This window comes from Pelmatolapia mariae, linkage group LG1 (assembly GCF_036321145.2).
Source record: "Pelmatolapia mariae isolate MD_Pm_ZW linkage group LG1, Pm_UMD_F_2, whole genome shotgun sequence".
Lineage (NCBI taxonomy): Eukaryota > Metazoa > Chordata > Actinopteri > Cichliformes > Cichlidae > Pelmatolapia > Pelmatolapia mariae.
This window is the reverse complement of record NC_086227.1, coordinates 19,930,046-19,957,247: the sequence shown is the minus strand read 5'-3', so window position 1 is coordinate 19,957,247 and position 27,202 is coordinate 19,930,046. Positions and strand designations below refer to the sequence as shown.

The 27,202-nt window shown below is 38.4% G+C and overlaps 4 protein-coding genes across 7 annotated transcripts in view; 2 read left to right on the top strand and 2 right to left on the bottom strand.

Moving 5' to 3' along the window:
- dagla (diacylglycerol lipase, alpha) overlaps window positions 1–4,644 on the bottom strand; it is a 41,341-nt gene extending 36,697 nt beyond the window's left edge. For both annotated transcript variants that reach the window (XM_063475037.1, XM_063475038.1), the window contains exon 1: window positions 3,060–4,644. The gene's annotated coding sequence lies outside the window, so the exon portion shown is untranslated. The remainder of the gene's footprint in view (window positions 1–3,059) is intronic.
- Window positions 4,645–9,437: 4,793 nt separating this feature from the next.
- Window positions 9,438–10,622, top strand: polr2l (RNA polymerase II, I and III subunit L). The gene is made up of 3 exons (XM_063475035.1): window positions 9,438–9,557; window positions 10,009–10,113; window positions 10,412–10,622. The coding sequence occupies exons 2-3, from the start codon at window positions 10,019–10,021 to the stop codon at window positions 10,518–10,520; spliced, it is 204 nt and encodes a 67-aa protein (XP_063331105.1). The 5' UTR covers window positions 9,438–9,557; window positions 10,009–10,018; the 3' UTR covers window positions 10,521–10,622.
- A 126-nt stretch (window positions 10,623–10,748) lies between these two features.
- Window positions 10,749–17,039, bottom strand: LOC134628242 (cleavage and polyadenylation specificity factor subunit 7-like). Of its 3 annotated transcripts, none has more exons than XM_063475013.1 (10): window positions 17,024–17,039; window positions 16,404–16,574; window positions 15,790–15,993; window positions 15,327–15,430; window positions 15,090–15,235; window positions 14,643–14,979; window positions 14,329–14,432; window positions 12,801–12,945; window positions 12,336–12,662; window positions 10,749–11,115 (listed from the first exon to the last, which is right to left on the bottom strand). In XM_063475013.1, exons 2-10 carry the CDS (start codon window positions 16,491–16,493, stop codon window positions 11,097–11,099), a joined length of 1,476 nt encoding a protein of 491 aa, XP_063331083.1. In that variant the 5' UTR covers window positions 16,494–16,574; window positions 17,024–17,039; the 3' UTR covers window positions 10,749–11,096. The 3 variants fall into 3 exon arrangements, with proteins under 3 accessions (XP_063331083.1, XP_063331089.1, XP_063331096.1); XM_063475019.1 differs by lacking the exon at window positions 17,024–17,039 and adding an exon at window positions 16,790–16,804; XM_063475026.1 differs by lacking the exon at window positions 17,024–17,039 and having other exon boundaries at window positions 12,322–12,662; window positions 16,404–16,854.
- Window positions 17,040–17,108: 69 nt separating this feature from the next.
- On the top strand, window positions 17,109–22,872 carry sdhaf2 (succinate dehydrogenase complex assembly factor 2). Its single transcript, XM_063474993.1, has 4 exons — window positions 17,109–17,244; window positions 19,553–19,776; window positions 20,186–20,295; window positions 22,485–22,872. The coding sequence occupies exons 1-4, from the start codon at window positions 17,218–17,220 to the stop codon at window positions 22,613–22,615; spliced, it is 492 nt and encodes a 163-aa protein (XP_063331063.1). The 5' UTR covers window positions 17,109–17,217; the 3' UTR covers window positions 22,616–22,872.
- The last annotated feature ends 4,330 nt before the right edge of the window (window positions 22,873–27,202 follow it).

Below are 27,202 nucleotides of genomic sequence, written 5' to 3'. Positions count from 1 at the left end.
ACTCTGTTTAAAAGCATTAAAATTAAATACCAGTAAAAAGACATACAGTTAACTGGTGATCCTAAATTGCCTTTAGGTGTGAATGTGTGTGTGAATGGTCTCTTTGTGTTACACGTGAATTATACTTCTGCGTCCCATTCATGCCATAACTTACGTCATAACTGGATCCCAGTTTTAACCTTCAGTCTTTTAAGTCTTCTACGTAACCTGACATGCATGTCCCAATAAATGTAATTACACGTTGGGTTGATGCGTAGCACAATGACTTGAATGGCGTGGATGGTTACAATATTGAGTCACATTGTCAGTTAGGACACAGCTTTCCCACAGAAGTTTAACTCAAGCTTTAGCCCTGCGACAGACTGGCAACCTGTCCAGGGTGTACCCTGGCTGAAGATGAATGGATGGATTTGGCAGCTAGACTTGTCGGTATTAAACAGGTATTTTGCAGTGTGCCTACTATAATCCCTAATGGTAACAAACTGTATAGCACTGCTCTGTACAGAACATAAACGTTGCAGTATGTTACTGTCAGCTGCTCTGGTTACCATTACACTGTTTGCATTCCTACTGTAAACTCCAAAAATAAAATGTATTACTGTAAATGTCAACTGCATGTTCTCATCCTCCTCCTCTCCCTTGAGCTGTAACATTTGTCCTGTCTTCCTCCCCTCACCCCCTACCAGTCACGGGAGATGGCTGTCCCTCCCTGAGCCTGGTTTTGCTATAGGGTTCTTCCTGTTAAAAGGGACTTTTTCCTTCCCACTGTCGCCAAGTGCTTGCTCAAAGGGGCAATTTGATTGTTGGGGTTTTCTCTTTATTATTTTATGGTCTTTACCTTACAATACAAACCCGCTTGAAGTGACTGCTGTTGTGATTTTTCGCTATATAAACGAAACTGAATTGAATTAACACAATGCCTCTATTTGCAGGTGCTGAATTAGTTCTTTAAATACATTTACCACCCTTCATCTGAACTGTAGCCATCCCAGTATGATTTCATAAACTCAGTCCAAGTCAGAAAGCATAAACGAGTAACAATATATCTACACCCCTGCAAAAAAGATGCATTGATGCGGTCGATCATTAATGCTTTTTGTTATCTGCACTTCCATAAATACTGCCAAATGTTCTACGTTGCTTTATCTAAAAGCCTTTTGACCCTTTAACTCGCTGTGAAAAACCAAACACCAGCATTAGGCCTGTTACATCAGATTAAATTAATAAGTCTAGAGTGAAGACGAGAAGCCAGGCAGTTTTCTAGCACAAGAAGAGGTGACGTAACAGAAACTCTCGCAAAAACTGATGGGGAAAACAAAGAGACAACACATCCACCAGGACTCTGCTGGAGGCACTTGGTTTTCATTAGGAGAGAAGCCTCACAGGGACACCAGTGAATCAAGTGTTTACACTGGTGTTGATGCAGCCTGACATAGCCAGGAATGGCCTGACTGGCTTATTTTGCAAAAACACTTAGCTGTAGTTGATCTCAGGAAAACTAGCAATGAGCTTAAAAATGAATGAGAAGAAAAATAAAAAATCTTCACCCTTACAAGATCTTCACGCACAACCTAAATTAACTGGGTTTTTCCCTCCTTTCCTGTTTGTGTGAAGCTTTTCCACACCCTTTACAATCATGTATGTGTGCATGGAGGGTTAAGGTAGGGACGTGGACTATAGTATTGATTAAATACATAAAAGATATGCAAGTTATAGGTGTAATGTAGGACCCTAGAGAAGCTCAGAATGGGCCTTCAGAGGTTGACTGAATAGAACAGTAAAGGCAACAAGTCTGTTAGCTTATTAGAGGGAAATTTGGGCATTTTGTTTTTATCTCGGACACATTATACAATTAAGCTGGAGCAGATGAAATCCTAATTAACGAATGCGGTTTAAAATTTTTTTATTTTATTGTATTACTGGAAAGCGCTGGGTGAAACTTCCTTTGGGGATGGCTAAAAGCTTTTTTGAAGGAGGGTGCCAAAAATTCCTCTATGCAGTTTCCTGTGCAGAAATCATAAAAGAAATGAGATATGTACACATGGGTATAGTCCAGTACTTATCTGTGTGTCATAAACATGCCTCGCTGCAGCTCATACACAACATATTAAGCACCTTAATATAAAACCAAAGACCACAACAGATCTTGACAACAGTGAGTGCCACTGTATGAGTAATAACCAACATTTCCTGCTCTCATCTCTTGTTTTGTTCAAATACTGTGTCATTCTTTAAACCAGCATATTGCTATTTTTCAGGCATTTGTTATCCACTTTGGGACAGCCTGACATTCTCCTTACACCCTGCGGTCATCTTTCATCCATCGTGGCTTCATAAAGGCAGAGCAGTGGGCATGAAAATACAGATAGAAAAGAGAAAAGCATGGATCCACAACTGGAAGTCGTGAGAAAAGAAGAGCCCAAATTAGCTGTGAAATATTCAGTGTGAATGATAAAGAGGTGTGACAGTCCCCATTACTGTCACTGTGCCAGGTCCCTTTTTTTGCAGGGAAGCGTGCAAGCATAAAGTCTGGATAATGTACTGGTCAGGCTTTAAAGCCTTGTTGGAAAGTCTCCTCTGTAGTAATGTTAAAGAACAGGGGATTGATGAGTTACCTACTAAAGGAGGAGACAAACACCACATAGTAAAGAGGTCTTCTGCACTACTTATTCTTGTAACTTGTGGAAAAAATCTGCCATTATTTTCCTGTGTGATTTCTAACAAATAAAGGTGAAACACACAAGAATAAAAAGCACTCACACCGCTGTTAGCTGTTGTTTGTATTTTGCTCCAGCACCTTGTGTGATTCCAACAAGTCGATCACCATCAGTGGCAGTAGTACCCAGTCTCATGCAATCAGGACAGCTGCTTGAGGTGACATCCTGCCGCCCCAGCAAATGAGGATACGGCCTAAGAAATGTGCCTCAAACAGCGCTAAGACGTGGATTTAAAAGCCGGGTCACGCTGGCCGTGCGCTGGCGGGCTTTGCTGCCCTGCGTGTGCACCTAACTAAAGGCAGCTTTACAGTCAAGTCTCATCCGTTTGCTGCTACTGCTCACCTGTGTTTTGACGATGCCTTGCCAAGACCCACTGCATCGGTTCCGCTCTCTTTTCCATATCCTTGCGACTGTCGACCCGCCTCAGGCTCGTCGTCCCCGACACCGGTTGAAGGTTGGGGGCTGGATGAACACTCAAACGCCTCACCGATGGAATTAAAATAACCGTGCAGACGTCATTACAACAGAAAGATGAATGGACCCAGAGACATCAAAGACCGGGAGCTTCCTCGGTTACCTCCCGGCTGTCAGGCAATCCTGAGACGCACAGTCGAAGCTGTAATTAATCACACGGCCGTTTTGAAAGCGCTGGAAACTGGCGGCTCGGCTCTCCGCTTAATTGCAACACGTCGTCGGCTGTGGTGGTCGTTTTCACGTCCGAGCTCTGCATGACTATTTCGATCCATGAAAGAGAATTACAGTCCCCTGGGATTAGCGAACATATCGAGCCTTCGGGTTTCACGTTGTTGTTTGTAGCTTGTGTGTGTATGTGCCAACAGCCGGACAACTCCCGAATCCCGACACGGACGGCAGCAGTTCCCGAGAATCTAGCCCATCCCCTAGGATATTTTCCCACCGAAAAACGCGTACGAATTGGCTATTCCCCTTCCGTGTTTGGCTGCGCAAACCCAGGGCAGCGTTAGGTTTACGCACACCTGACTCGTCCCCCCCCCCCCTTTTTTTTAGTAAATGGCAGACCACAGACTCCGTGGAGGTGCTGTGGAGAAAGGGCGCCACCGGTGGTTTGTGAATTATCGGCAAACGTTTTCAAAGAGAGCGGTGCCTTTTTTTTTTTCTAGAGGTTGCCGCTCCCCTTTGTGATGTCATCTAGAAAGACCCAGGGGGAGATCCGACACTGATTTTTTTTCTTTTCTGTTTTGTTTTGTTCGCTCAGCGCATAGTTTGAGCAAGCTTTTCAGCTCTGCGCGCGATTCACAGCAAGAAACAACAAAAACGTCAACTTACTGAAGTGGGAACGGTTGTTCTGCGCATGCACACTTTCTCACACTCGGTGACGACACTGGGATACATGGATAAATACCGTTAATAATTTATTTTGCGTCACATCATGACCCAATTCCCCCACCCGTTATTTCCCTTCATATTACGTGCTCCTTGCAGATAATAAATCAAATCCATATTGTGTAAGAAGATATGGATATGTAATAAAAAATAGTGTCAAGTCTCGAGTCTCAGGTATTTCGGGTTCATTTTGGGTTGTGCGCGTGTGTGTCGTCAGCTGGTACGGACCGGTAGCCTCTTTGCCCGTTACTATCTTGACATATCACTTTGGTCTTTGGATCGACATATAAATGGTGTCGGGGCTGCTGTACATTTGCCGTGGTCTTGAAAAGAGGAAATAAATGCGAAAATCCTCGTGAGAACACAGAGCCAGTACAGCCACAGGACTTCACTTTCACATGGAAAAGTGAACCAAGAGCTGAGCTCTGGGACTGGGGGTTATTAAACAAACATCTAAAAATAGAAGCTTTTAGAAAAAATAGATTTTTTTCTTTTTATTTCAACTTCAAAATCTATATCTGCACACACACACACACATGCAAACGTTTGTCCACATTGTTATTATTATCCATGATGTAACTATGATGTAACCAAAAGAAATTAGAGATATTTAGAATATAAAATATATTTAGAATAAAGAATATGTTATACATTTTAATAAATGTATATTTATATAATTTCTTTTATTATTGTAATTATTTGTTAATTTATTTATTGTTCATGTACCCAGTGACGCTAAAGCCTTGATTTTCCGCTTTAATTTGGAGGATGTTGCCTTTACGTTATGAATAGCGTCTCTAGCCTACGTCACTCTACTCTTACGTCTTATAGGTTGGGTAAAGGGTTAATAATTGATGGCCATACTGTCAACGACATACCAATACACCCCCGAAATCCTGTAAGATTAAAGTTAGCTCCTTTTATCCACAGAAACTGTTTTATTTGCAGTTAGCTGTGTCTGATTATCGACAGATAATTAAAAAAAATTAATGCTTCTAAACGAAAAAACAAGTTATTTTAACGTATTAGCCTGTATTTGACTAGTTTAATGATCACAGTATTATAAACTCGATTAAATAATGAAGGAAATCCCATTTATTTAGCCGATAATAAGACAGCGGGTCTGTGCTTGCGCAATAATCTCAAAAAGACGTGATCCAGGAGTCGACTCCCCCTAATTTGAGCACCTGATGGTACATCCCAGTTTCTCGTCCTCTCCCTCTCATTTTCCTGCCGTCTGCTTTCTGTGTCCTCCATCTCTCCGCTGTCTCCCACCTTCCTACATTAAGGACATTCAACTTTTGCCGTGTTTTCTGTACCACCCGTTATCCCTGTAATATATATAGTGCTGCTGGATAGGTAGGTGAAAACTATATTTCCTCTATTAGATATTTCCTGTATAACAGGGGACTTTTTTGTTAAGCTGTGTCCAACATGCATTTTGTAATATTGAAGCTGAATAATGCGTTCTTTTAGTCTTGTCTTGTATTTATTCCTCTTCGTTTGTTCTAATTAGCATTTTCCCTGATTTCCTCTGTTGCAGTGACTGTACTCCTTATTTCTTTCCTCCATCTTGTCCTACATTTATAGCACAAATGACTCATGCGGGCTTTACAGAATAGAGAACAAGGAGGGGAAAAAAGATAAAATCTTCATGTTGCATTTCCACTATAGGCTCTTCTCACGGTCAAAGAAGTAAAGATTAAGCCTTACATCAGCTCTGCAGATGCAATGCTTTCCTCCCCCCCTTGCCTCCATTATAAAGCTAGAAGATTGTCCCATGAAAAACCTTAACATAGGACGCTTCTGTGGCTTCTTTTTCCTTCAGTGGGAGATCGTGTCACAGGAGCTGTCACCAGAATAAACAATTTCAAGCCCCTATAAGCACCAGAGCATTCCTATCAATGTCATATTTCCAAGGTCACATTTAAGGCCCTATCGCCTCACGACTGCTTCACTGCTGTAAGGTGAATCCATGATTATCAGGTGCTCTTTCATATGCCAGTGGCTTTACACTCAACAGAGCATATGACATGATGTCTGAGCCCAATTTAGAGGGATAATCTGGCAATGTCTGTTTGCTGTCTTTTTTTTCCTCAGTGAAGCAGCACAGAGCTGACCTTATAAAGTATCCTGTGACCAGACCACACCTCTGTCTCAGAGCCGATGGAAGCCAAAGGCAAGCCTGGGGCTTCAGCTCCAAAGGCAGCACCTAAAGTGGAGAAAAAGGAGCCGGCTGCCCCACGCAAGTCTGACCCTGCCCCTGCAGCTCCTGAGCCGGAGCATCGCCCTCCTGCGCAGGATGGAGCAGCGGAAACAGAGACAGCAGCAGCAGGTGACGAAGCTGCAGCCTCCGGCACAGACTCTCTGGAACACCTGAAGCCCTTTCTCATTGGTGGGGCCGTTATTGCTGCGGGAGCCATCTTGCTCGGAGTATTGCTACTGGCGAGGAGAAATTAAAACCAAATCATTATCTGAAGTTGGGGTATTTATTGGTTAATGACTTAGATGGTCGCTGCTGATTGGTTCACAGACTATCATGATAAAGATTGGGGACTTTTTCTCTCTTTTTTTTTTTTAGCCCTGCTTTCACTTGTAGTGAATCGACTCATTTGATTTTCGATCAAGGCTGTATATGGAGCATAATTACACATATTATATGCATGAATTTGCTACAATACTGCATCTGAAGTGTAATTATATAATTATAAAAAACACACACAAAAAAACCTTACGCCGAGCTAAAAACCTGAACTCTTAAAGGTAGCTTATTCAGCTGCTTTGTCTGGTTTAATCTAATTTGAACAAATATTGACAAAAATGTTTAAATATTTGTACATTCTTGCACCAGAAATGAGCTTGGTTCACTTTGCTAAAAGAAACATGTGAAGCCTGAAATCATAATATTGAACCTTTGAAATATGAATAGCAGCTATCAGAGTTCTAGGTTTTTACTTTACTTTAAAATGAGACTGTTGGAAAAGAAGAGCAGAGAATAGCTGGGATTGTGCAGTGGTGTATTGAAGATACTCTGGCTAAATCATTGATTGCCTAATTGAAGGTACTGAGTTCCTCTATTAGTATAGAGCGTATGAGACATCGAACTGGCGAACACAAGCAAGTACAACACAATAAAAATTCAGAGAGAACACATAAGTATGCAGGGGTCGAGGAATGGCACGTGAAGGGTCGTTGGATGTAAAATATGTATACTGTGGACCAGAGTATAATAGTGCAGTTATTTATTATTGTAGAATAAGCAGATTTATTTTACTGTCAAATTATATCACAAATCAATAACCTTTCGTGTCTTACACAGCAGCCGCAGTCATGCTGTTTCAATCTGTTTACATCTTACAGTAGATGTTTAGCTGTAGCAGGCTGAACAGCCATTAGTGTTGTGTATCAGGTTGAAAGCCTGCTGCCAAAACATGATAGTTATTTCTGTCCTCCCTCTGCCCCTCTTATGTTTTCTAAACCTTGTCAACCTCATTTAGGAATTAGTAATGAGAGCATCCCAAATACTCTTATACAATGAAGGTGCGGTGTACATGAACTATTGTTCTATAGTTGGATAGAACTATAGTTTAATCAAAAGGGAAAAAAGCAGTCTCGGTTTTCGTTCCTGCACTCATTAACTTGTACAGCTGTACACATTATTTCAAACTCACATTGCAAAGCTCATGGGGGGGATTGTCCCCCGTTCCATAAGTAGATGCATAAGACAGTTCTAACACATATTTAACTTTAAGGATATGTATACATTTTACACATTACTGGCCATTAACATTGTGCTAACACTCAGCATTCATCACTACACTTAGCACCCCAAGCATGTCCAAAACATAGATGGCCTACGCCAACACTGAAACAAACTTCACCTTACATTGTACAATACAGTGTACCAAAAAAGAAGAAGAAGAAGAAGAAAATTCCTATTTTCATAATCTCAACAGCGTATAAATGCAATAATTCAGATAGGACTCCTCATTTAGCACACGTGCGGTAGCAAGTTAAATTATATAAACATTGTCATAATGTGTGATGTTAGTGATGGAAATGATGGCGATGTTACATATGATGATAATGAGGGTGATGGTATGCTGTGGTATAGTATGGTGGCTGTAATGATAGTATTGATGGTTATGATATATTTTTTATATATTTATAACATATTTACCTTATGCACCCTCCCCTTAGCTCCCAAACTACTTAATGTGTAAAAAGAAAGTGAAACCCAACTTTATTAAAGGTAGTGAACCAACCCAAGTGAGTATGTCTTTAATCACAACTTACTACTATAATTTATTATTTTTGTATTTTATTATTATTTGAATTTTATTCAGTTATTTGTCACAACAAAGTTTATAGTTCACCATGAATGTATCAGACTGCATCAGGTGTCCAGGAACGTCTTTAATCACTATTTTATTACCCCATTTGAGGCACATTTCATGTAAAGTATTAGTTAGGGTGTATTGTTGGGGTCAGGGTGTATTGTTATGTAATTCATTTTTACTCCAAAATCAATATCTGCTGGCCCACAGAAACCATTATTGTGGTCAGGTCTACTTTGCCCAACACGTCCTCCCAGAAGGATGTTTCTTTAATGTGACATAGGATGTAGTTATACCGCAGAGAAGTATTGTGTCTGTTTTTAAGGCATCTGCAGTTTGCTCTATAGTTAGTGTGGCAGCTTGTTTTCTGCGGAGTCAACTTTATGGTCATTTTTAGAGCTGTACTTATGTGATGCCAATGCTATATGTGAGATTTTCATAGCTTGGCTGCTGCTTTTCTATCATTTTGCCAATGAACAATTTACATGTATTATTAGTAATATGGAAGGTATAAGGGTACATAGAAACTGAATTATCTCCTAATATCCCCATAAGTCTCTCTTATTAATGTGTGTGTACAAGATAATTTACTAGAAAAGTGATATGCATGTCTAATTTTATGCGTACAAAGACGCTTTATAATGAAAAGAAACACCTAATCAAGCTTTTCGTTTTACCTCTAAATGTCATAAAATTAAATTCACTCCGCTGTTGCAGATGAACAAAGGATAACCATCAGCAGGGAGGCAACACATATCCACACATGAAGTAAATTCTCTTATTTGCACAAGATATTTACCATATCACTTGTTCATAGATATAAAAATAAAGTCCATACACTTTAGGCTTATTTTTAAATTTATAAGTTAGAGATCATTCTAAATGTAGGTAACCGTATAGTCACCTTTACCCATGCTACATCTCTCCGAGAAGTCTCGTGAAATTTGTCTGGATGATTTTTGTTCCGGATCTTGTTGACAAAAAGTGAGGCCGAAGTAGTCCTTTATTTTGAAAGATTCTAACAGGAAGTCTTTTTGTTGTTGCGGCTGGAGAAAGCGAAGCTAGCAGTTACAACTTCTCCGGTGTTTGTTTCTCTCAGAAGACCATAACTCGTGTGCTTTAGCGAACGATAGTGGCAACGGTGAGTAAATAAAACGTGACCTTCTGCTTTTTGTGGTAAACAACCAACACTGCGATTCGCGACATGTTAAAGCAGCTAAATTTATGCTAAGCGCGTGGTTACGCATGCTGAAATGGCTAGCTAGGTGTTTTGTTCAATTAATTTGATAACTGCTCCTGAAAAAACACGCACAGATACAAAAAATAACAATAAACAACGCACGGGTAAACACCGTTTGGGTTTATCACCGTGCATAATTTATAGTTGTCTTAGCTACACATCAAAGATACAGTATTAGCATAATAGTGACGCTAGCTAGCTCGGAGGTAGCCGGGCACCTACTAATACTTTCAAGTTAAACTTATCGCCGTTTTTCGTAGATATATGAAAACAAAATTGGGTCGTTAACATCACATAGGTGTTTGATACGTAATTTTATTGGGTAAGTTCAGCACCAGGTCTCTATTCACAGGTGTCTAAACATGATCATCCCTGTACGGTGCTTCACGTGTGGCAAGATTGTTGGTAATAAATGGGAAGCATACCTTGGTCTTCTTCAAGCAGAGTACACAGAGGGGTAAGACTAATACATTCTGTTTTGTTCCACTGACATTGCCTCTTAAATTGTAAATAACTGTTGTATTATGGCAACACAACTTAGTAGCAGTGCAGTCGCTGCACATTGAACTTTTTTCGTTTGTAGAGGTTGAGTGGTTTGAAGTCAGCTTGAAAATGAGTTGATGGATTAAGTGAATCATAATTGCATGAGGCTATTTAGACCATTTTCCTCAGTGTGTTCAGTAATGTCCATGTACTTATTCATTCAGGATATCATGCATTAGCTCTGACATTACTTTTTCTTCTTCCTTGTCAAGTGATGCCCTGGATGCCCTGGGACTGAAGAGGTACTGCTGCAGGAGGATGCTTCTTTCTCACGTGGATCTTATTGAGAAATTGCTGAATTATGCGCCATTGGAGAAATGAAAACTAGAAGAACTGTTTGGACTTTGTGCAGGCTGAAGTTTTGAGAGTTTGTGTTATTAATGTGATGCATTTTTCTAAATAAAGCTGTTGATGGCATTGTTACATGTGCTTATACCTTTGCTGTCTTGTCTAGTTGCAAAGCTTAGTCCCCACACTTGTTCTATGCATTAAAACAAAGCAGCATGATAAATCTTGTAGAGAGACTTTCAGTAGTTTTAAATTTTAATGTGTTAACAGTAGTCCAAACACAGGCAGTTTAAATGATTTTTGTGGTCCCCAGTAAGCAGATAAAACAACAACTTGGATTTATGTTTATGAATTTTTTTTTTGTACATTTAATACAAAAAGTGATAAATGTTACAGTTACATAAATTAGGACGCGCTTCTGTGCATGCAAGCTTTGAAAGTTGATGTCCCAGCAACAATTCTACAGTCTTTATCTAAAATTACAGATCCTGGAGAACTTAAAAAAGAAAAAAGTACACCTTGGTCTTTAGAAGATGCATATCCGTAGTTTAATCTGGAATTCTTCTACTTTTGTCCCAAAAAAAAAAAAAGGCCTGTCTTTGCTCTGCTTCAGTCACAGGACTTCAGTCTAGGGATGGGAAAATAATACATTTTGAAATCCACAAATTTTACAAATCAGATATACGCTATACTGAACTTAAAAGTAAGTGTAAGTTTTCAGAAATACATTTCCTAAATGGGTTCTGTCATTTTAGGATGCATCCTGTGGTGTTTCACACAGCAGTATGAATATTTGTGCTAATCCCTTACATATATCTTGACTAAAAGTTCTGCATTTGATCAAGTAAAATGTATTCATTTTACTTGATCAAATATAGCTGTGCTCTGTCAGTTCACAGTTCAGGCAGATTTAATAAATTGATCCACTGTAATATAGCAAATTTATAGTAGTAAATTTAGTGAGTTTCACTTTATGAACCATATACATATACATAATACAGTAAACTGCCAGAAGGATTCAGTCACCGATCCAAATAATTGAATTCAGATATTCAATCACTTCCAGGGCCATAGATGTATGAAATCAAGCACCTAGTCATGCAGCCTGCTTCTACAAACATTTATGAAATGTAACTGAGCTCCTGCTCTCAGGACAACATACACTCAGGTAACACTTAACCATCTCTCTAAGTTCATATTAAACCATAAGTGACAGATGTGAACTTTACTGCTGAAGTTACCTCTTTTCATAGTACAGGCCTCAGATCTGATGAAAAGTACTTTTAATATGAGAAGATATTGGCTATAAGAAGCTTTTATACATTTATAAACCAAAATGAAAAAACTGACACAAAATAATGAACTACTATTACATCACAGCACAAAGTGCTGCTGAATTCCTGAACAAATTGTTGAAGGTTGAAGGAAGTAAAGCACAGTTATTGTGCTCTACATTAATAAATCTGCATTATCAGGTTAACTGAACAAACTAAAAGATGTTGTAAGTCTTATTTAAGTTTTTTGTACTTATTACTGTGTAATAAGAAACCTAACACGGATGACAGAACTTCTTGAGAGCAGGCCACTTGTGTTTTTTTTTTTTGTCACCACAAGAAAAACAAAAGGTGAAATAAAAAATGCCTCATTTGTTCTAGTAAGTTGTTCCAGTGAGTTATCAATATCAGGATGCAACCTATGTGGAACACAACTGGGCTTTCCTTCCATCAGGGGTCAAAATGTCTACTGGAAAAATAGTAGATATTCCAAAAACGTGAAACTGATTGATGGTAAAATATAATTGTAGTGTACAAATTAATATTAGTGAAAAACTTACCTAATTAGTGGTACCTGTCTCTGTGATCTCTGTGTCTTTCCCGTTCCCGTGAATACGCCTTTTCCCTTTCTCCACTCCAGGAATGCTCCAGGTGTCTTCGAGACATTCCTGCATCTTCACAAACAGAAGAATAGTCCCTATCACGCTCTCTGCCACGACTCCTGTCCCAGTCTCTATCGCGCTCTCTGCCACGACTTCGTTCCCGGTCTCTATTACGCTCTCGACTCCGTTCCAGGTCTCTCTCACGGTCTCGGTCACGGCTCCATTCCCTGTCTCTGTCCCGCTCTCGCTCTTTGTCCCGACTCCTGTCCCGGTCTCTTTCTCCAGAGCGACTTTGTTCACTGAAAAGAAATATGGTTTTGTAACAAAGTAAGAAATCTAATGCTAGGTCCAACCTCAGTATTAGTTCATATACATACGTATATATACGTTCACATACGGACAACAACGACAGCGTTTTGGTAGGCAGTTATACAAACCTGTAGCCATAGTTGCCCTGGATAGAGACTAGACAATCCTTGAGTGATGTGACCAGCGTCTGGCATCGCTCATCTCCATACACTCTGGACTGCTTAATGATGGCAATGGCAGTTAATAGCGTTTCCATGGCCACCTGCAGGTCTCCTGATGTAGAAATTTGGGAGATATTAGAAGCATTTGTTTTTTTTAGTAACGAAGCACTTTAAAGTTCCTAGGGTTAGGTTTAATAAAAAGTTTTTTAAAAAAATGGGCGACAGTTACTACAAAATACATTAAAGATAGGAAAGTATCTCGGAAGCAGCAGGGAGGCTTGTTGAGTGAGAAGACATAAAACCTGGCCTGAAGTGATGATTCACCTATGTGTATACAGAGACCCAGAGCACGCAGCCAAAACAAGGCTGAGAGGGCTTTGGGATAAATCTCTGCATATTGTTAAATGTGCCAGCCAAAGCTTCATCTTAAACTCCTCTGAAATCCCCAGTAGAAATTGTTAGAACTAAGAAAGGCTCTTATTTCACTCTGACAGAACTAGAGGAGGTAACAAAACATTTGAAGAAAGTAGAAATTAAAAGTGTGCAAAGCTAGAAAAACCATAACCAAAAACCTAAAGGCCCCAAAGACACCGATTGTGTTTTAAAAGGACTGACAATCAAATCTGATTAAACCAGATAATAAAGATGATTATTTCCAGATTTTTAATTTAATTTTCTTCTTATTTTGCCACAAATATGCTAAATGTGCTAAATTCTTGAGTCACTCATTATTCTTTGTATTTTTCTTCAAAGGAGCCAGTCTTTCTTGTAATTTTTGCAACTGCAGTATTATTAATAAACTGAACAAGTGGAGAACAAAAAAAAATAACTGGCAGGCCAAAAAAATAAATAAAAACTATCTATAAAAAGTCATGTTCTTAAGAAATAGGAATAATCTACCAAAGAACTAGAATACAGTGTCTACAGCCATCTGTAAAACATGGTGGAGGCTCCATCATGATTTGGGGCTTCATTTCTGCCAGAGGTGGCGGGATATAAATCAGTACTTATGGAATTATGAGTATCATCAGATTTTGATCCACCATGCAATACCATCTGGAAAGCATCCAACAGGTAAAGGCTTCAATTTTTAACCCACTAGAAGGATAACATTGTAAAAAAAAAAACAACAACAACAAAAAAACAAAACAAACCACACACAATGATGGGTGGCTCAATGCTTTAACATACACAGTACTGTTTGTTGCAGAGATCAGATTGATTAGCATTAAAACAGTGTTTTCAGAGCCTTTCAAATAATGAATAAAGTCTGTAATGACTTATGTACACGACACGGTATTTAGTTTTTTATCACTAGTAAAAAATGTATTCAAATTATATCTAAGACAAAAATATACTATGATATATGTGTGTGCTTCCTAATTCAAGTGCAAGGTGTGTGGAACAACTTTACATTTTGAGTGTTTTTCCAACTGTCTGTTAATCATAGATAATAAGCATAAAAAACCTGTATCCCATATGCATTTATACTTACCAGCTGTTGCACCACTCACAGCTTTTGTGATGGCACTGCTGGCAATGGTTCTGTTTCTATTCATAAGCTCCTCCAAATCTCGATCTGAACTTTTAGGTGTGTTTCTGTAAAATAGACGGTTATTAGTAAAAGTAACTAATGTTTTAATGCTTTCTTTTCTTTTTTGTAACTTCTAGTCATAAGTAATCTCTATTCTCATTTATGTCTCTCTGTATCCTGTTCATTGGTTCACTTTCCACTGGAGGTTTAATCTCATCTCTCTGTAAATGCCTTTAGTGTGTCAGTGCTATAAAAATTAAATAATGTGTTCTCACTTTTGTTGGCTGTAAGCTTTGCTGCTGTGCCCATCCTGTGCTGGGCTGAAGTATGTGGGATGCATACCAAGAGACGGGTGGCTTGGGACAGGGACTGGATGAGGAGGAAACAGCGGGGTTGCCATGAGCGGAGCAATTGTTTGTGGCATATGTGGAAACAGGGGAGGTGGATGACCAAAAGAAGGGCCGGGTAATGGAGGAAAGCTGTTAGCAAGTGGATGTGATGGAAAAAGTGGAGGTATAGCAGACGGGGTGGTCTTCTGTGCTAATAATACTGAGAGAATCTCATCTGACGAATCAGATTCCTTGGTTTCTTTGTTAGCTCGCAAGGGTACACCTGAAAAAAACAAAAACAAAATACATCTCCATGAAAAATGATAGTTATCCTGACATTTAGTAATACAAACTAAATATCAGTGGGGGTTTTCAGAGTCGTCTTTCCCTTACGTTTGTTTGCTTCTTCTTCAAAAAAAGCAAGGTTCTGACAAGTGGCATAGCGACAGTCTATCCTTTCCCCGTTGATTTTACACTGTGGTACTTTTTCCAACATTAGTTTTAGTGACTCGTCTGACGTTATCACCACTTCTGCAAAGCTGCATCACAGAGTAGGAGATAAAATTGAAAAGAAAAATACAAAAATGCTTTATTTTTTTAAGGTTTCTCTATATTTTACACAATACTCACCCTCTTGACACACCATTACTTCTGTCCTCAGCAAACTTGATGTCTGCGATGTTCTTCACACCCAACCCTTTGGCCATAGATATTAGGTCCTTCTCAGTTACCCACTGCAAGGATGAGAAGGTTTGTAAAAAAGAAAAAAAAACTGGTAGGGGGAAAGTCATTCAACTTTATAGGTATAACAGATCATCTACTATATCTATGTAGCCTTTGCTAGTTTCTCCAAATGTTTTAACACATTTGGAGAAGTACTGGAATATTTAATATCGTCACAAAAACTGATAACATACTAAAGTAATGCCAACTGTGTAAACAAATGGCAAGCATGGTATAGTGTGCTATCTGTCTTGGCATTATATAAAGAACCAAAAATCTGATTATTATTTATTTTTTCCAGTAATGTTTTCGTATTAACAGTGTTTCTAAAATGGATGAAAATGTATTGGTAATGCAAAACTCAACTCACCCATGGGAAATGCCCAACATATACAGAAAGTCTCCTTAGATAGTTTACTCCTTTTGGGGTATTTGCTTCTGTTGATTTATCCTCTTCTTTGGCTGATGTCTCCTTACGTAAGGACTCCTTGGTAGCAACATTCTTGTCTTGATTAACAGAACCGGTTAGAACGGCATCAAAAAGTTCATTTGCTTCTGCAATTCTATCCAAATCCTGTGAAGTATAGGAAAAGAATAATTACAGTACTGGACAAAAGTCTTGTCAATGCTGCATATGACCACCTTTACTTTTCAACACACAAACTCTGTTAATTTTGTCTTTTAAAAAATATTTAACTAAAGAAATGGACTAAAACATACAACTAAAGCCCAAAGAAACTATTCCAAATCGGTTCTTTGTTAAGTTTCATCCTTTTAGTTAAGTATTTTTTCATGTCATAGGTGAGTGTTAAGTAGCTCAAAAACTTGCTAACATATATTCCAGTATTAGATAACGTAAAATAAAAAAATTAAAGCATGTGGCAGTTTTATTTTGACCGATTGTTTCATTAAACATTATGTGCGATCGTTTCATACACTGACCTTTTTTTTTTTTTTTTGCATTGATTTCAATGCCAGACTCACCTCATCGTTTTGATTCAGGTCACTATATAGATCTATATCCTTGTCATCGGTGCTTGGTCCAGCTGCATGTTCTGGTCCTGCAGCAGCCATCCCGTGGGCCGAAGATAATTAATTACTTGCAATCCAGCTAGTAATTATTATTTGTTTTAAGTGCAGCTTGCACATGCACACCTTAGAAATTAACACAAAAGATGTACTTTTAGAATTCAAAAATTTCTCTTTTCCTTATTTTGTTAGCTAACGTTAATGTTCCGCTGGACTTGTTAAAATAAGCATACTGTGGCTAAAACTGAGTGTGACAAACCGAAAATACAGTCTGCGGAAATAAATTATAAGAAAACTGAATTTTGATGAAAACTTTCAAAAACATACAAGGTATTTCATACACATTAGCACGAGCGACCAGTTTACTTCTCATTCGTTTTCTGTTCAGCTAAAGCTAATGTTGCTAATCTAGCAGTTGGTGCAGCTGACATATTCACCGGCTGAAAACAACAATCGACTTTTAGTTCCTGTAGTCAAGTTGGTTTAGTTTTTGGTAAAGGGTCAAGCATGTATTTAGCTAATGCATTTGTTTTTGAGTAAGAAAAATAAATAAATACACAGATTAACTATATAACCTCTAAAGGTCCAACTGTGACGCCAGCTACGTTTTCCTGCAGTTAAACAAAACCACGTGTGGGCTGTGTACAGCCCTCCCTCCGGTAGTTTCCTGTGACCGTACTTGTGTAATTTCTGTCAGACAGCAGAAACATTTCGACAGGGGAGACGGCGCTTCGTCAAATTTGTGGACCTTAAAAGAAGCTGGGTTAAAATGCTGTCTTCTATTGTTGCGAAAAGGGTGAGCTAGCGAGTAATTCATAATTTGTGTATTTATTGCTTGAACTCTGAATCTGTGGCCGTCGTAACGTCAGAACTCGCCGTCTAATTCTAAACATTTTTAGCGTTAATGAATCTGTCTAGTACGTTTAATGTTCAATAATAGGACGCAGTAACAGACTTAATAGTATCAGACAAACGGTTCAGTATTTCTTGAAGGTGTAGCATTATTATTGTCAGGGTTGATTTAGCTCTGGTGCAGAGAGGTTGTCCTCTTGGAGGACAGTTGTACAACAGTGCACCGAGAGTCTCAGATTATGCAATTACCCTCTGCTTTCTGTCTTTTAGTTTAACAGCAAATCTTTAGGACTCCAAGCCATCATAGTTATTATAATATTATTATAGATAGCTAAAAGCGAAAACTGAAACTGGGGAGAAAGAAACGTTTTAGATTATATGATTTGCATTGGTATATACTATACTGTGCAAAAAGCCTTGAACCAACCCTCACTCCTTTAAAATTTGCTTCCATAGAGTCAGAGGCCTTCAGGAATAGTTCTCCAAGCTTTTTGGAAGTCTTTCCATTTTTTTGTTTTTAACATTCTCCAGCCCCCACCCCACTCATTTTCACTCCAGTCTTTTTACCTGTTTTGCTAAGCCGCTTAATACTTACTTACCATTCATTCAAGCATAAAATATACACCTAAATCAAGGAGCCCGACGCAAAAACGCATAATTTGGTCCTATTTCTTCAGTTAAGCTGATGAAAGTACAGTTTGACAGGCATAAAATTGTATTTTTCTAATAACAAGTTGATTTCCAGAGAGCTTTTAGCTGAAAACTTAACATATCTCAGTGGGATATCAAGTGTATCCTTAAAAACAAAATTTGAGCAAACTATAAAAGTGGAGGACAGTGTCAGGTCTAAAAACAAAAAACGCAACAGGTGAACAGTGTCTGAAAGTTCGGTCCTTAAGAAAAGCAGGAAAAAAATCCAGCAAAGACCCGATTCAGGAGATACATCCGCTCCTTCTGTTGACACATTTACTATTCACTGAAGCCTCACCAGGAATGTGGAAGGGTGGCTGTCAAGAAGCCATCGTTAAAGAAGGGAAAACGTGAGAAAAGGCTGAAGTTTGCCAAGTTACACAAGGACTCAACTGAAGATCGATGGCAGCAGGTCTTATGCCATGTCTGGGGCTGCATTTCAGCCAGTGGTGTTGGAGATCTTGTCAAAACTGATGGAATTATGAAAGCAGAAAAGAACTGTCAGACTGTGATTCCCCACATAATTTTCATTGTGTATTTTTCAGGCTTTGATGAATAGTTAATTGGATTGAATAACCCCCAGGACAACCCCCCCTCATAAAGTGCCTTAAAAACTCTTTTTTAAAGATTGAACATCTGGAAAGTGTCTGATTGACGGCAGCTTAATTTTTCACCATGACAATGAACCCAAACACATTGTCAGTGCTGTATAAGCATACCTGGTTAAAACAAACACACACACACACTCACTGAACACCATCAGTCATTCTTCAACATTGCAGGTTGTGCTAATGAATATAGGCGGTCCTGCCAAGTTTTGACCTCCAGGTTTGTTAGAACTGTACTAGTTCTGTTTTTTTTATATCCTGTATTTTAATGTATATTTCCACATATTTTCATAAATAACTGCACACCTTTCCCACTAAACTAGCAATAGATAAAGAAATGCGGGATGATCTTTGTTTTAGTCAGTTTGGTCATATTTGTCAAAAAACACGAGGAAGCATGGAACATGTTTATTGTGATGTGTCTACCTGTGAGTAAATGAAGGATATTGTGTTTGTATTATAATGTCTAACACTACATGTAAAATATAAATAAAATGAATAATGAAACATTTGAAACAATAACACTTAAATTGGAAGACTGAAAGCCAATTTAAATTAAACACAAAACACATTCTAGAACATAAAATGAGAAAATGGTAAATAAAGTTGGATGCTGATACCTGAACATAAATTGAAAATACTTAAGAATATTTAGTCTCAGCATGACTCACAATTATCAGTGACGCAATGTCAGCTGAAAAATACGAACAGCAGAACAGAGTCTCTAAATTGTTCCTCATGCAACTTGAACTTATTAAAGCTGTAATGGCAGTTTAACATGTAGATCTAATGCCTGTATTAACTTTTAGATAATAATTGCTACCACAATCTTGCCCAAATACAATGTTTGTTAGTAACTAGAATAATCTGATGTACTGACTCAGCATTTTCAGAAGACACAGTGGATTATTTTACCTATCACATGTGTCTTTTAATGTGTGCTTGTCCCATCAGCTGGTAACCGGGATGTGTCAGGCTGCTTGGAGACCAGCAATCACAGGGCTGGTGTCATCTCGTGGTTACCGCGGGGACTCTCCTGAAGACACCAAGGTTGACCTGATTGAGATCCCTTTGCCCCCTTGGAAGGAAAATCCAAGCGAGCCCATCGACATCAAGAGACGCCGCCTTCTCTACGAAAGCCGCAAGAGGGGCATGTTGGAGAACTGCATATTGCTAAGGTTGCTGAATTGTACTGATTTTGTCCGTGACCTGCGTTGTTCATTCATCCATCTCAGCTTTAAAGGATGTGTTTACATCCAGTATTTTTTTTAAGCACGGTTTTAAGTTTGCCTACCATCGATCCTTGCTGCATGGACACTCCTTCCTTAATCAAATCCAGTGTAAATGCGATCAGTGACAATAATTCATATCACTGTTTTTTAAATACATTCTTGAGAACATTTGAGTTTAAAATGAGGCTTCAGTGCAGTCTCATAGTAAAAATTTCATTGTATATGTGAGAATAATATTTTAAGCATTTTCAATCATTAGAGCTGTTTTTTAAGATTTTGTTTACCATTGTGAAGGATTTTTTTCTCAGAAAACAGGAAGGAAGCTTCAGATTCTGATAAATTTTCTGTCTTGTAGCCTTTTTGCAAAGCGATACCTGAACACAATGACTGAGAACCAGCTAAAGCAGTATGACAGGCTGATTAATGAACCAAGTAACGACTGGGACATCTACTACTGGGCAACAGGTGAGAGCCAAGTGGTGTTTTTCTTTTTAATTTTGCAGACTCATTTTCATGTTTTGTCTCTGTTCTAGCTCTTAGTTGTTTTGGAAGTGATTTTAATTTTTTTAAGGCTTTGCAAATGTCTTCCCAAAACTTAGCTCTCTTCATTAAGTCCTCCAACATCTCCCTACAGCTGCTCTTACAACCAATGACAATGTTGGGAATGCTGCTACAGCATGAAAAAAAATGTCTGTCTTTACAAACTCACCTTCAGTTAGCTCCCTCCACATGTATTTTTAAAACCAAATAGCACTTCTGTTGATAGTTGTAATTAGCTATTCTTCTATGACCCCAAATCCAAAAAAGCTGGAATGCTGTGTGAAATATAAAGTTAAAACGGATTTCAAATCTCATTACTCTACGTTTTATTCAGAGTAGACCATAGAAAACATTTAAAATGTTTAAACTCTGAAGAAGAACATAAATAAGGCTATTTTGAATTTGATTCGGCAGCAACATTTTTTTTTTCTTTAAAGAACGTTGGGGAACTTTCAGGACTGGAATCTTGTCCCATTCTTGTCTTATTTAGGATTTAGATGTTTTACAGTCCTGGCTCTTTTTTGTTATATTTTACATTTCACGATGCTCTAAGCACCTGGGCTCTTCTGCTACAAAGCCATGCTGGTGATGATGAAATATTCCAAGTCTTAAGAATTTTACATTGAGGAACATTGTTCTGAAAGTGTTCCACAGTTTAGTGCGGATTCAGGAACCTCTGCTCATCATCTGCCTCTCTAAGATGCTCTTTTTATACTCAATCATGCTACTGACCTGTTGCCAGTCAGAATCAGAATACTTTAATAATCCCTAAGGAAATTATGCGGGTTGCAGTCCCTCCAAGACAATAACAGTAACAGACTGAACTAATTAAATTATGCAATATATTACAAAGTTAACAAAATATAAGAAAAAGCTCTAACATCTATACAAATAGCTCAATTTAAATATCAAGAATGTTAATTTAACTAAATAGCTGCAAAATGAGGATAAATAAAATGGTAAAAAATAGAATAGTGGCAACTGTAGTAAAATAGTAAAATTTTATTATTATTGATTTTTCTTTTATTGTTACTTACTACTATGTTGCAGGATGTTTGAGTCCAGATGAGCAATGAATGAGACTGCATAAAAAGTGCTACACAGATAAATAAACTTGCACATTAAAGCACTAAAGACATTCAAAAGGTAGAGAGTTAGCAGAAGATGGAAGTTTATCTAAGATACCTTAGATATACTTATTGCTTTACTGTCACACTGAAAAACTAATTATGCAAAATCTGCTTTGCAACAATATTTCTACCCAATTACAGATATCTAAAAATCCTTTGACTTGTTTGCAGCAACAAAGAAAACAGCAAAAGTCAATTTGTTTTCACCTTCTAACAACAAAATGTGTAAAACTCCAGTGGCTATGATTATTTATTTGTTTAAATATTTTGGTTTGTTTTAACTGACAGATAGGAAATAATAAATTGTATTTGGAATAATAGATGACGATGATGCTGTTGTTATAACAATGCTTATAAATGAACTACACTTCACTTACTGTTTTTAAGCTTTATCCTTGGAACTCATTTACTTTTCCTGGATAACTTGGCTTTTTACTCTTGTAATTTACTCTAATTTGTTTCTGTTATTTGCCTTTTTGTGTGTGTATAACAGCTGAAAACAAAATCACTGTGAGAACAGCCTGAGCATACCAAACTGGCAGCATCTCTAGACAAATAAACTGTTGCAGGCAGTTTGACAGGACTGGGACAAATAATTACAAAACTGTTACTAAGTGATTAATTGAAATGCCTTTTTTCTTTTTTACATTTAGAAATTAATCGACAAAATTTTCAAAGTGACATAGATGTACTATTGGGATGAAGAGGGAATGATCTCATTTCAGTTGATGCCTGTTGTGCATCTTCTTATTATCACTGAGGCAAAATATGTTCCATCAGCCTACATCCATTTCAATTTTATGCTCCTATATTGTTCTAAAATTGACTGAGGTGATATCATAAGAGCATCCGTCTGTGTGCTGACTGCTCTTTGCATAAAATAAAGAATCTGGATTTCCACTTTTAATTTTCCTTCAATTAAGACTTTAAACAGAATATGTTGAAAGATGAAAATAACGCATCCTGGTCTTTTTATACTTACAGAGGCTCAGCCCACCCCTGACGTCTACCAAGGAGAGGTCATGGATATGCTGAAGGAGTTCACAAAAAACCGCAATCATGAACAGAGGCTGGACGCGCCCAGCTTGGAGTACTTGGAGAAAGAAAACCAGTGAGGTCTTTGGCCTGCCAGGCCTTTTACAGAGACTCATTAAATGAGGGTTTCGGAGTGAATGTGAGTGTAATAAATCTTTACAGAAATGCTTCAGAAGTTGAAACTTGCTCTGAATATATTGTATTATAAATGTGTGATTCAGTGATGTATATTCAAATTCCTAGGTGTGCTAGAGGCTTACTGAAGAAGCCACCTTTGACTAATGGCTGCAAGATGATTTTTAAATCAATTTTACTGTGCCTATTATTGACATTGTGGGTTATTTAATAAATGTTAATGCTTGTCTCTTTGCATTGCTGTGTCATTCATGACTGTGATTGTGCCTATAATGCCATGGTATTGGATCACGTGACTGCAGGAAGCCATGACTGACAATATAGACACTATTGTTACATAATGAAGGTTGTGCAGCCTGCAGTGTGGGTTTACAGACACCAGAGGGAAGCAGATCCCTTCAATTTCAGTGTCAAATTCAAGCTCCGGCTGATTTCAGTGTGGCGAATGGCTCGCCTGAAACCACACATATATCTCACATACCTTATTTTTAATGCAGGATGCAATGTGAAAATATAAGCTATCTAAATAAATTACAATTAAATTTAAGCTGTGTATTTTTAAGCCTTTATTTACAGTAAAAATACTTTCTGTCAAGCTGAGTTTTGCAATCAAACCACATATATTATTGCTTAAAACCAAAAAAAGGTTGTTGTTTTTTTTGTCTCCCCTTCTAGTGGATATGCATGTGTTGACTAAGGGGAACTTTTTTTTTTTTGTCCAGTTATGTGTCATGTCTGTCCAGTGGAACCTTGTACTGAGTGCAGAGGGAAATGCCCTCTGGCCAGGAGATGTGCACAGACTCTAAACAGATGACAAGCCCTCCTGTGTACGTCCATTGAATATTAATGCACACATGACGTGCAGCCAAGGTGTTACACAAACAAGGCAGACATGAGACTGAGGCAAATATATTCTCCTTTAATAAGGGAGAATATGTTGAGGAAGAATGACCTTCACTTGTTACATTGTCAGCTTTTCCTAAAATAGACCGAGATGATGTCAGAAGGGTTCCCCTCTGTGTGTTTTTTTTTTTTTTCCGTTTCACTGCCATCTGTCTCAGCGCTTACCTTTATTGCAAGTGGAAATTAACCAAGTACTTCAACCATGAAGTACTTGAGTCTTCTAAATTTCTTTTATCCATTTCAGAGGAAAGCTAAACTAGTATGCTACATACACTTTTTGCAGGCGATCAAGTGTTCACTCACCAAAAAGGTTGTGTTTGAATCTTCTGATTGGCTGAGGTTTGTATGTGCAGAATTATTTGCATGTTCTCCTTGTTTTTTTAAGGCTTTCTGTGCACATGTCAAAAACATGCATGTTAGATTTACCAGTTGTTATGTTTACTCTGAAGTGATCAGTCCATGGTGCACCCTGACTCTTGCCTTGGGTAAGCATGGGTATTTATTTAACCAAGGACATGGACAGATATATATATATATATATATATATATATATATATACATACATTTTTTTTTTTAACTTTTTGGGTTCTTTTTGTTCTTTTCTTAGTTTAACGCTTGTCAAAAATTGTTAAATTATGTAAGAACATAGAAAAAAGACCAAAGACAAGGAAAAAAAGCCCCCAAATCTATAGCAGTAACTAGATCCACCGTGACTGGCTCTAACAATAAAAGACAGCCTACACATAATTACTCAATCTAATAGCAATTTCAATGTGATTAATAATATAACGTAATAATATGAATGACACTGGGGTCTTTTTTTTATAGAACAGCTCCTTTTACATTCATTATTAAAGTTTATTATGCACCTAATACATGTGCATTAAATACTATACTTAAGAAACCATTAAAGTCATTTTACATTGTCGCTTACACATAAATGACCTCAATATTTTTATCACCATTGTAGCCGGGAGACCTGAATGTGATCCACTGTTGGTGTCACAATTCCTTGCCTTAAAAGAAAGAATAACACCTTAAGATCCCCCATGCAGGGGAAGCACAATTCAGGTCTTTATTGCTTTGAGGCTTGTTTAGAGTGTATATTCATCAGTTGCCCACACACACACCCACTGTGTCTATCTGTAGCCCGCCGCTCCTGTCATCCTCCACTGCTGCTTCCCGTGTCGTGACAGCTCTCTGTTTTATCCTCAGCACTGCCGTCACCCTCTGCTCCCCTGGAATTTCAATCTCATGTGCTTTTGTTTCCTTATTCCACCAGCACCACCTGCAGCAGCACCCCTAGTGCGCCTCTTGTCTTCCAATGCCTGCTGGAGAGCTGTGCGCATAAGAAAAGTGTCGAGCGAGGAGGCATGCCAGGTTTTATTCTGAAGACGGAAGTGTTAGATAAGTTGGTAAATTGAACACCCTCTGTCATCATTACATGCATGCACACTTGCAGTGAGACAGTTTAGTGTGTAGGAGGCAGAGCAGGCAATTTGCTTAATTCTAGAGATCAGCACCGATTCTAAAGATCCATGTTAATTACCCTTAAAACCAAGCCTCTTTTTTTTGTTGTTGTTTTTTGCCTGAGCTGAAGGAAGAGGAAAGCAGGGAGCAAATATGATTTTATGTATTTCCACCATTGGATGAATTAACTGAAATTTAATCTGCTGACATGTGTATTTGGAATTAAGCTTCTACACAGAGGTGGATGATATCAACACCCAAAAATCTTTAGACATCTTTGGATGAAAACTGCACATTAAGAGCTTTGCAAACAGAACTGTGTTATGTTAGATAGCATTTTGATGTTGGTTGGGTAGCCAACCAGCCACATTGTTTGTGTTATTTTACTGACATAGATAATCATATTGCAAACCTTTAGGTTGGTCTTGCATAGAACAGTTTAATTTATGGTACTCCCCTTCAAGCTAGAGCTACATGCGTGTTATTTTCATACATAATGTTTTTCAGACCAGCTACTTTTTTTCTCATACATGAAGTACATAAAACAGACAATACTTCTGTAATTTTGATTAAATTGGATTAAGAATCCATTTTCTTAACTGCTTATTCAGCTTAGAGTCACTGAGGAGCTGGAGCTTCTCCATGTTTTTACAGGCAGCACACAATCATGTGGCAAATGTAATTTTTTGTAACAAATTTGTCACATGGTTCAATAAATTCTCCATTTTCAAAAAGTTAAATTTGGCAATGATTTCATATTTCAGGCTTTAAGGGGTTGATTGACTTTGAAACATGGTACCGTTTTTGGTGCTGGACGGGCTAGTCTGAGCATTTCATAGACTGATGATCTCCTGGGATTTTCCCACACCAACGTCTCTGGGGTTTACAGCGGATGGTCTTAAAACATTCTAAAAAATATTCAGAAAGCCGATGATCTCTGAATAAAAAAGGCCTTGTTGATGCCAGAGGTCAGAGGAGAATGGACATACTGCTTAGAAGGCAACAGTAACTCAAAAAAGCACTAATTAAAACCAGTGTATGCAGAAGAGCATCTCTGAATGCACATGTTGAACCTTGAAACAGACGGGCTACAGCAGCAAAAGACCACAGCCGGCGTAATTCCTGTCTGCTAAGAACAGGAATCTCAGGCTACAGGTCAGATGTGCTCATTAAAACTGCACAACAGAAGGTTGGAAAAATGTTGCCTGGCCTTTTGAGTCTTGAGTTCTGCTCTGACATTCAGATGCGTCAGCATATGGCAACAACATAAAGGCATGGATCCATCCTGCCTTGGAGCAACAGCTCAGGCTGGTGTAATGTTGTGGAGGGTATTTTCTTGGCACCAACACCACAGCCTAGAAGAGTTGCTGAGCATATCCATTCCATTATATCCACACTGTATCCATCTTTTGACGGATGCTGCCAGCAGGATAACACATCACGACACTAAGCTTCAAACATCTCAAATTAGTTTCTTGAACATGACTTAAATGGCTTCCACAATCACCAGATCACCATCTATAGAGCATCTTTGGGATGTGGTGGAACTGGAGACCCACATCATGGATGTGCAGCCAACATATCTGCAGCAACTGTGTAATGCTATCATGCCAACATGGACCAAAATTTTTAAGTAATCTTCACAGCACCTTATTCAATCTATGCCACAAAGACAAGGCAGTTATAAAAGCAAAGGTCCAACACACTACTGGCAAGAAGTGGCCATGGATGTCAGGGGTCTAGGCCCACCTAAAAGAGTGACTACGCCCCCTCAGCTGCATTTCACTGATGCACTTCAACTATAAGTTACACTAATTCATACAATTTGGTAATGAAAAACTGAAACACCCATATCACAGATAAGTTACTGTAATGTGAGGACAGTAGTTTAGTGCTTCTGCATGAGTTGAGGTAATCAGCGCGACTCTGAGGAGGACACTGAGCAGATAGGTCGATGCAGGTCAGGCTTTGGGAACTAGTTTCAAAGCACGACTCTACTGAAAAACTGCAAAACAAATGTAAATGTGTCGATGACACTGTGCGCTCACAGTCACCCGTCCTACTGTGTGGAGAAAAAGTCTCTATTGTTTGTCTCCCCCTTTGCCTCTGCAATCTAAGATAGATATTTTTGCACTTTTAGAGTTGTGGCTAAATGTCTC

Bases quoted from the DNA above. Each gene is read 5' to 3' on its own strand.
- polr2l (XM_063475035.1), top strand. From the start codon at position 10,019: ATGATCATCCCTGTACGGTGCTTCACGTGTGGCAAGATTGTTGGTAAT. The intron at 10,114-10,411 runs GTAAGACTAATA...TTCCTTGTCAAG, and splicing joins CAAGCAGAGTACACAGAGGG to TGATGCCCTGGATGCCCTGG.
- LOC134628242 (XM_063475013.1), bottom strand. From the start codon at position 16,493: ATGGCTGCTGCAGGACCAGAACATGCAGCTGGACCAAGCACCGATGAC. The intron at 12,946-14,328 runs GTAAGTATAAAT...TTTCTACATCAG, and splicing joins TGTGAGTGGTGCAACAGCTG to GAGACCTGCAGGTGGCCATG. The intron at 12,663-12,800 runs GTTTGTATAACT...ATTTCTTTTCAG, and splicing joins CAGGGCAACTATGGCTACAG to TGAACAAAGTCGCTCTGGAG.
- sdhaf2 (XM_063474993.1), top strand. From the start codon at position 17,218: ATGCTGTCTTCTATTGTTGCGAAAAGG. The intron at 17,245-19,552 runs GTGAGCTAGCGA...TTGTCCCATCAG, and splicing joins CTTCTATTGTTGCGAAAAGG to CTGGTAACCGGGATGTGTCA. The intron at 20,296-22,484 runs GTGAGAGCCAAG...TTATACTTACAG, and splicing joins CATCTACTACTGGGCAACAG to AGGCTCAGCCCACCCCTGAC.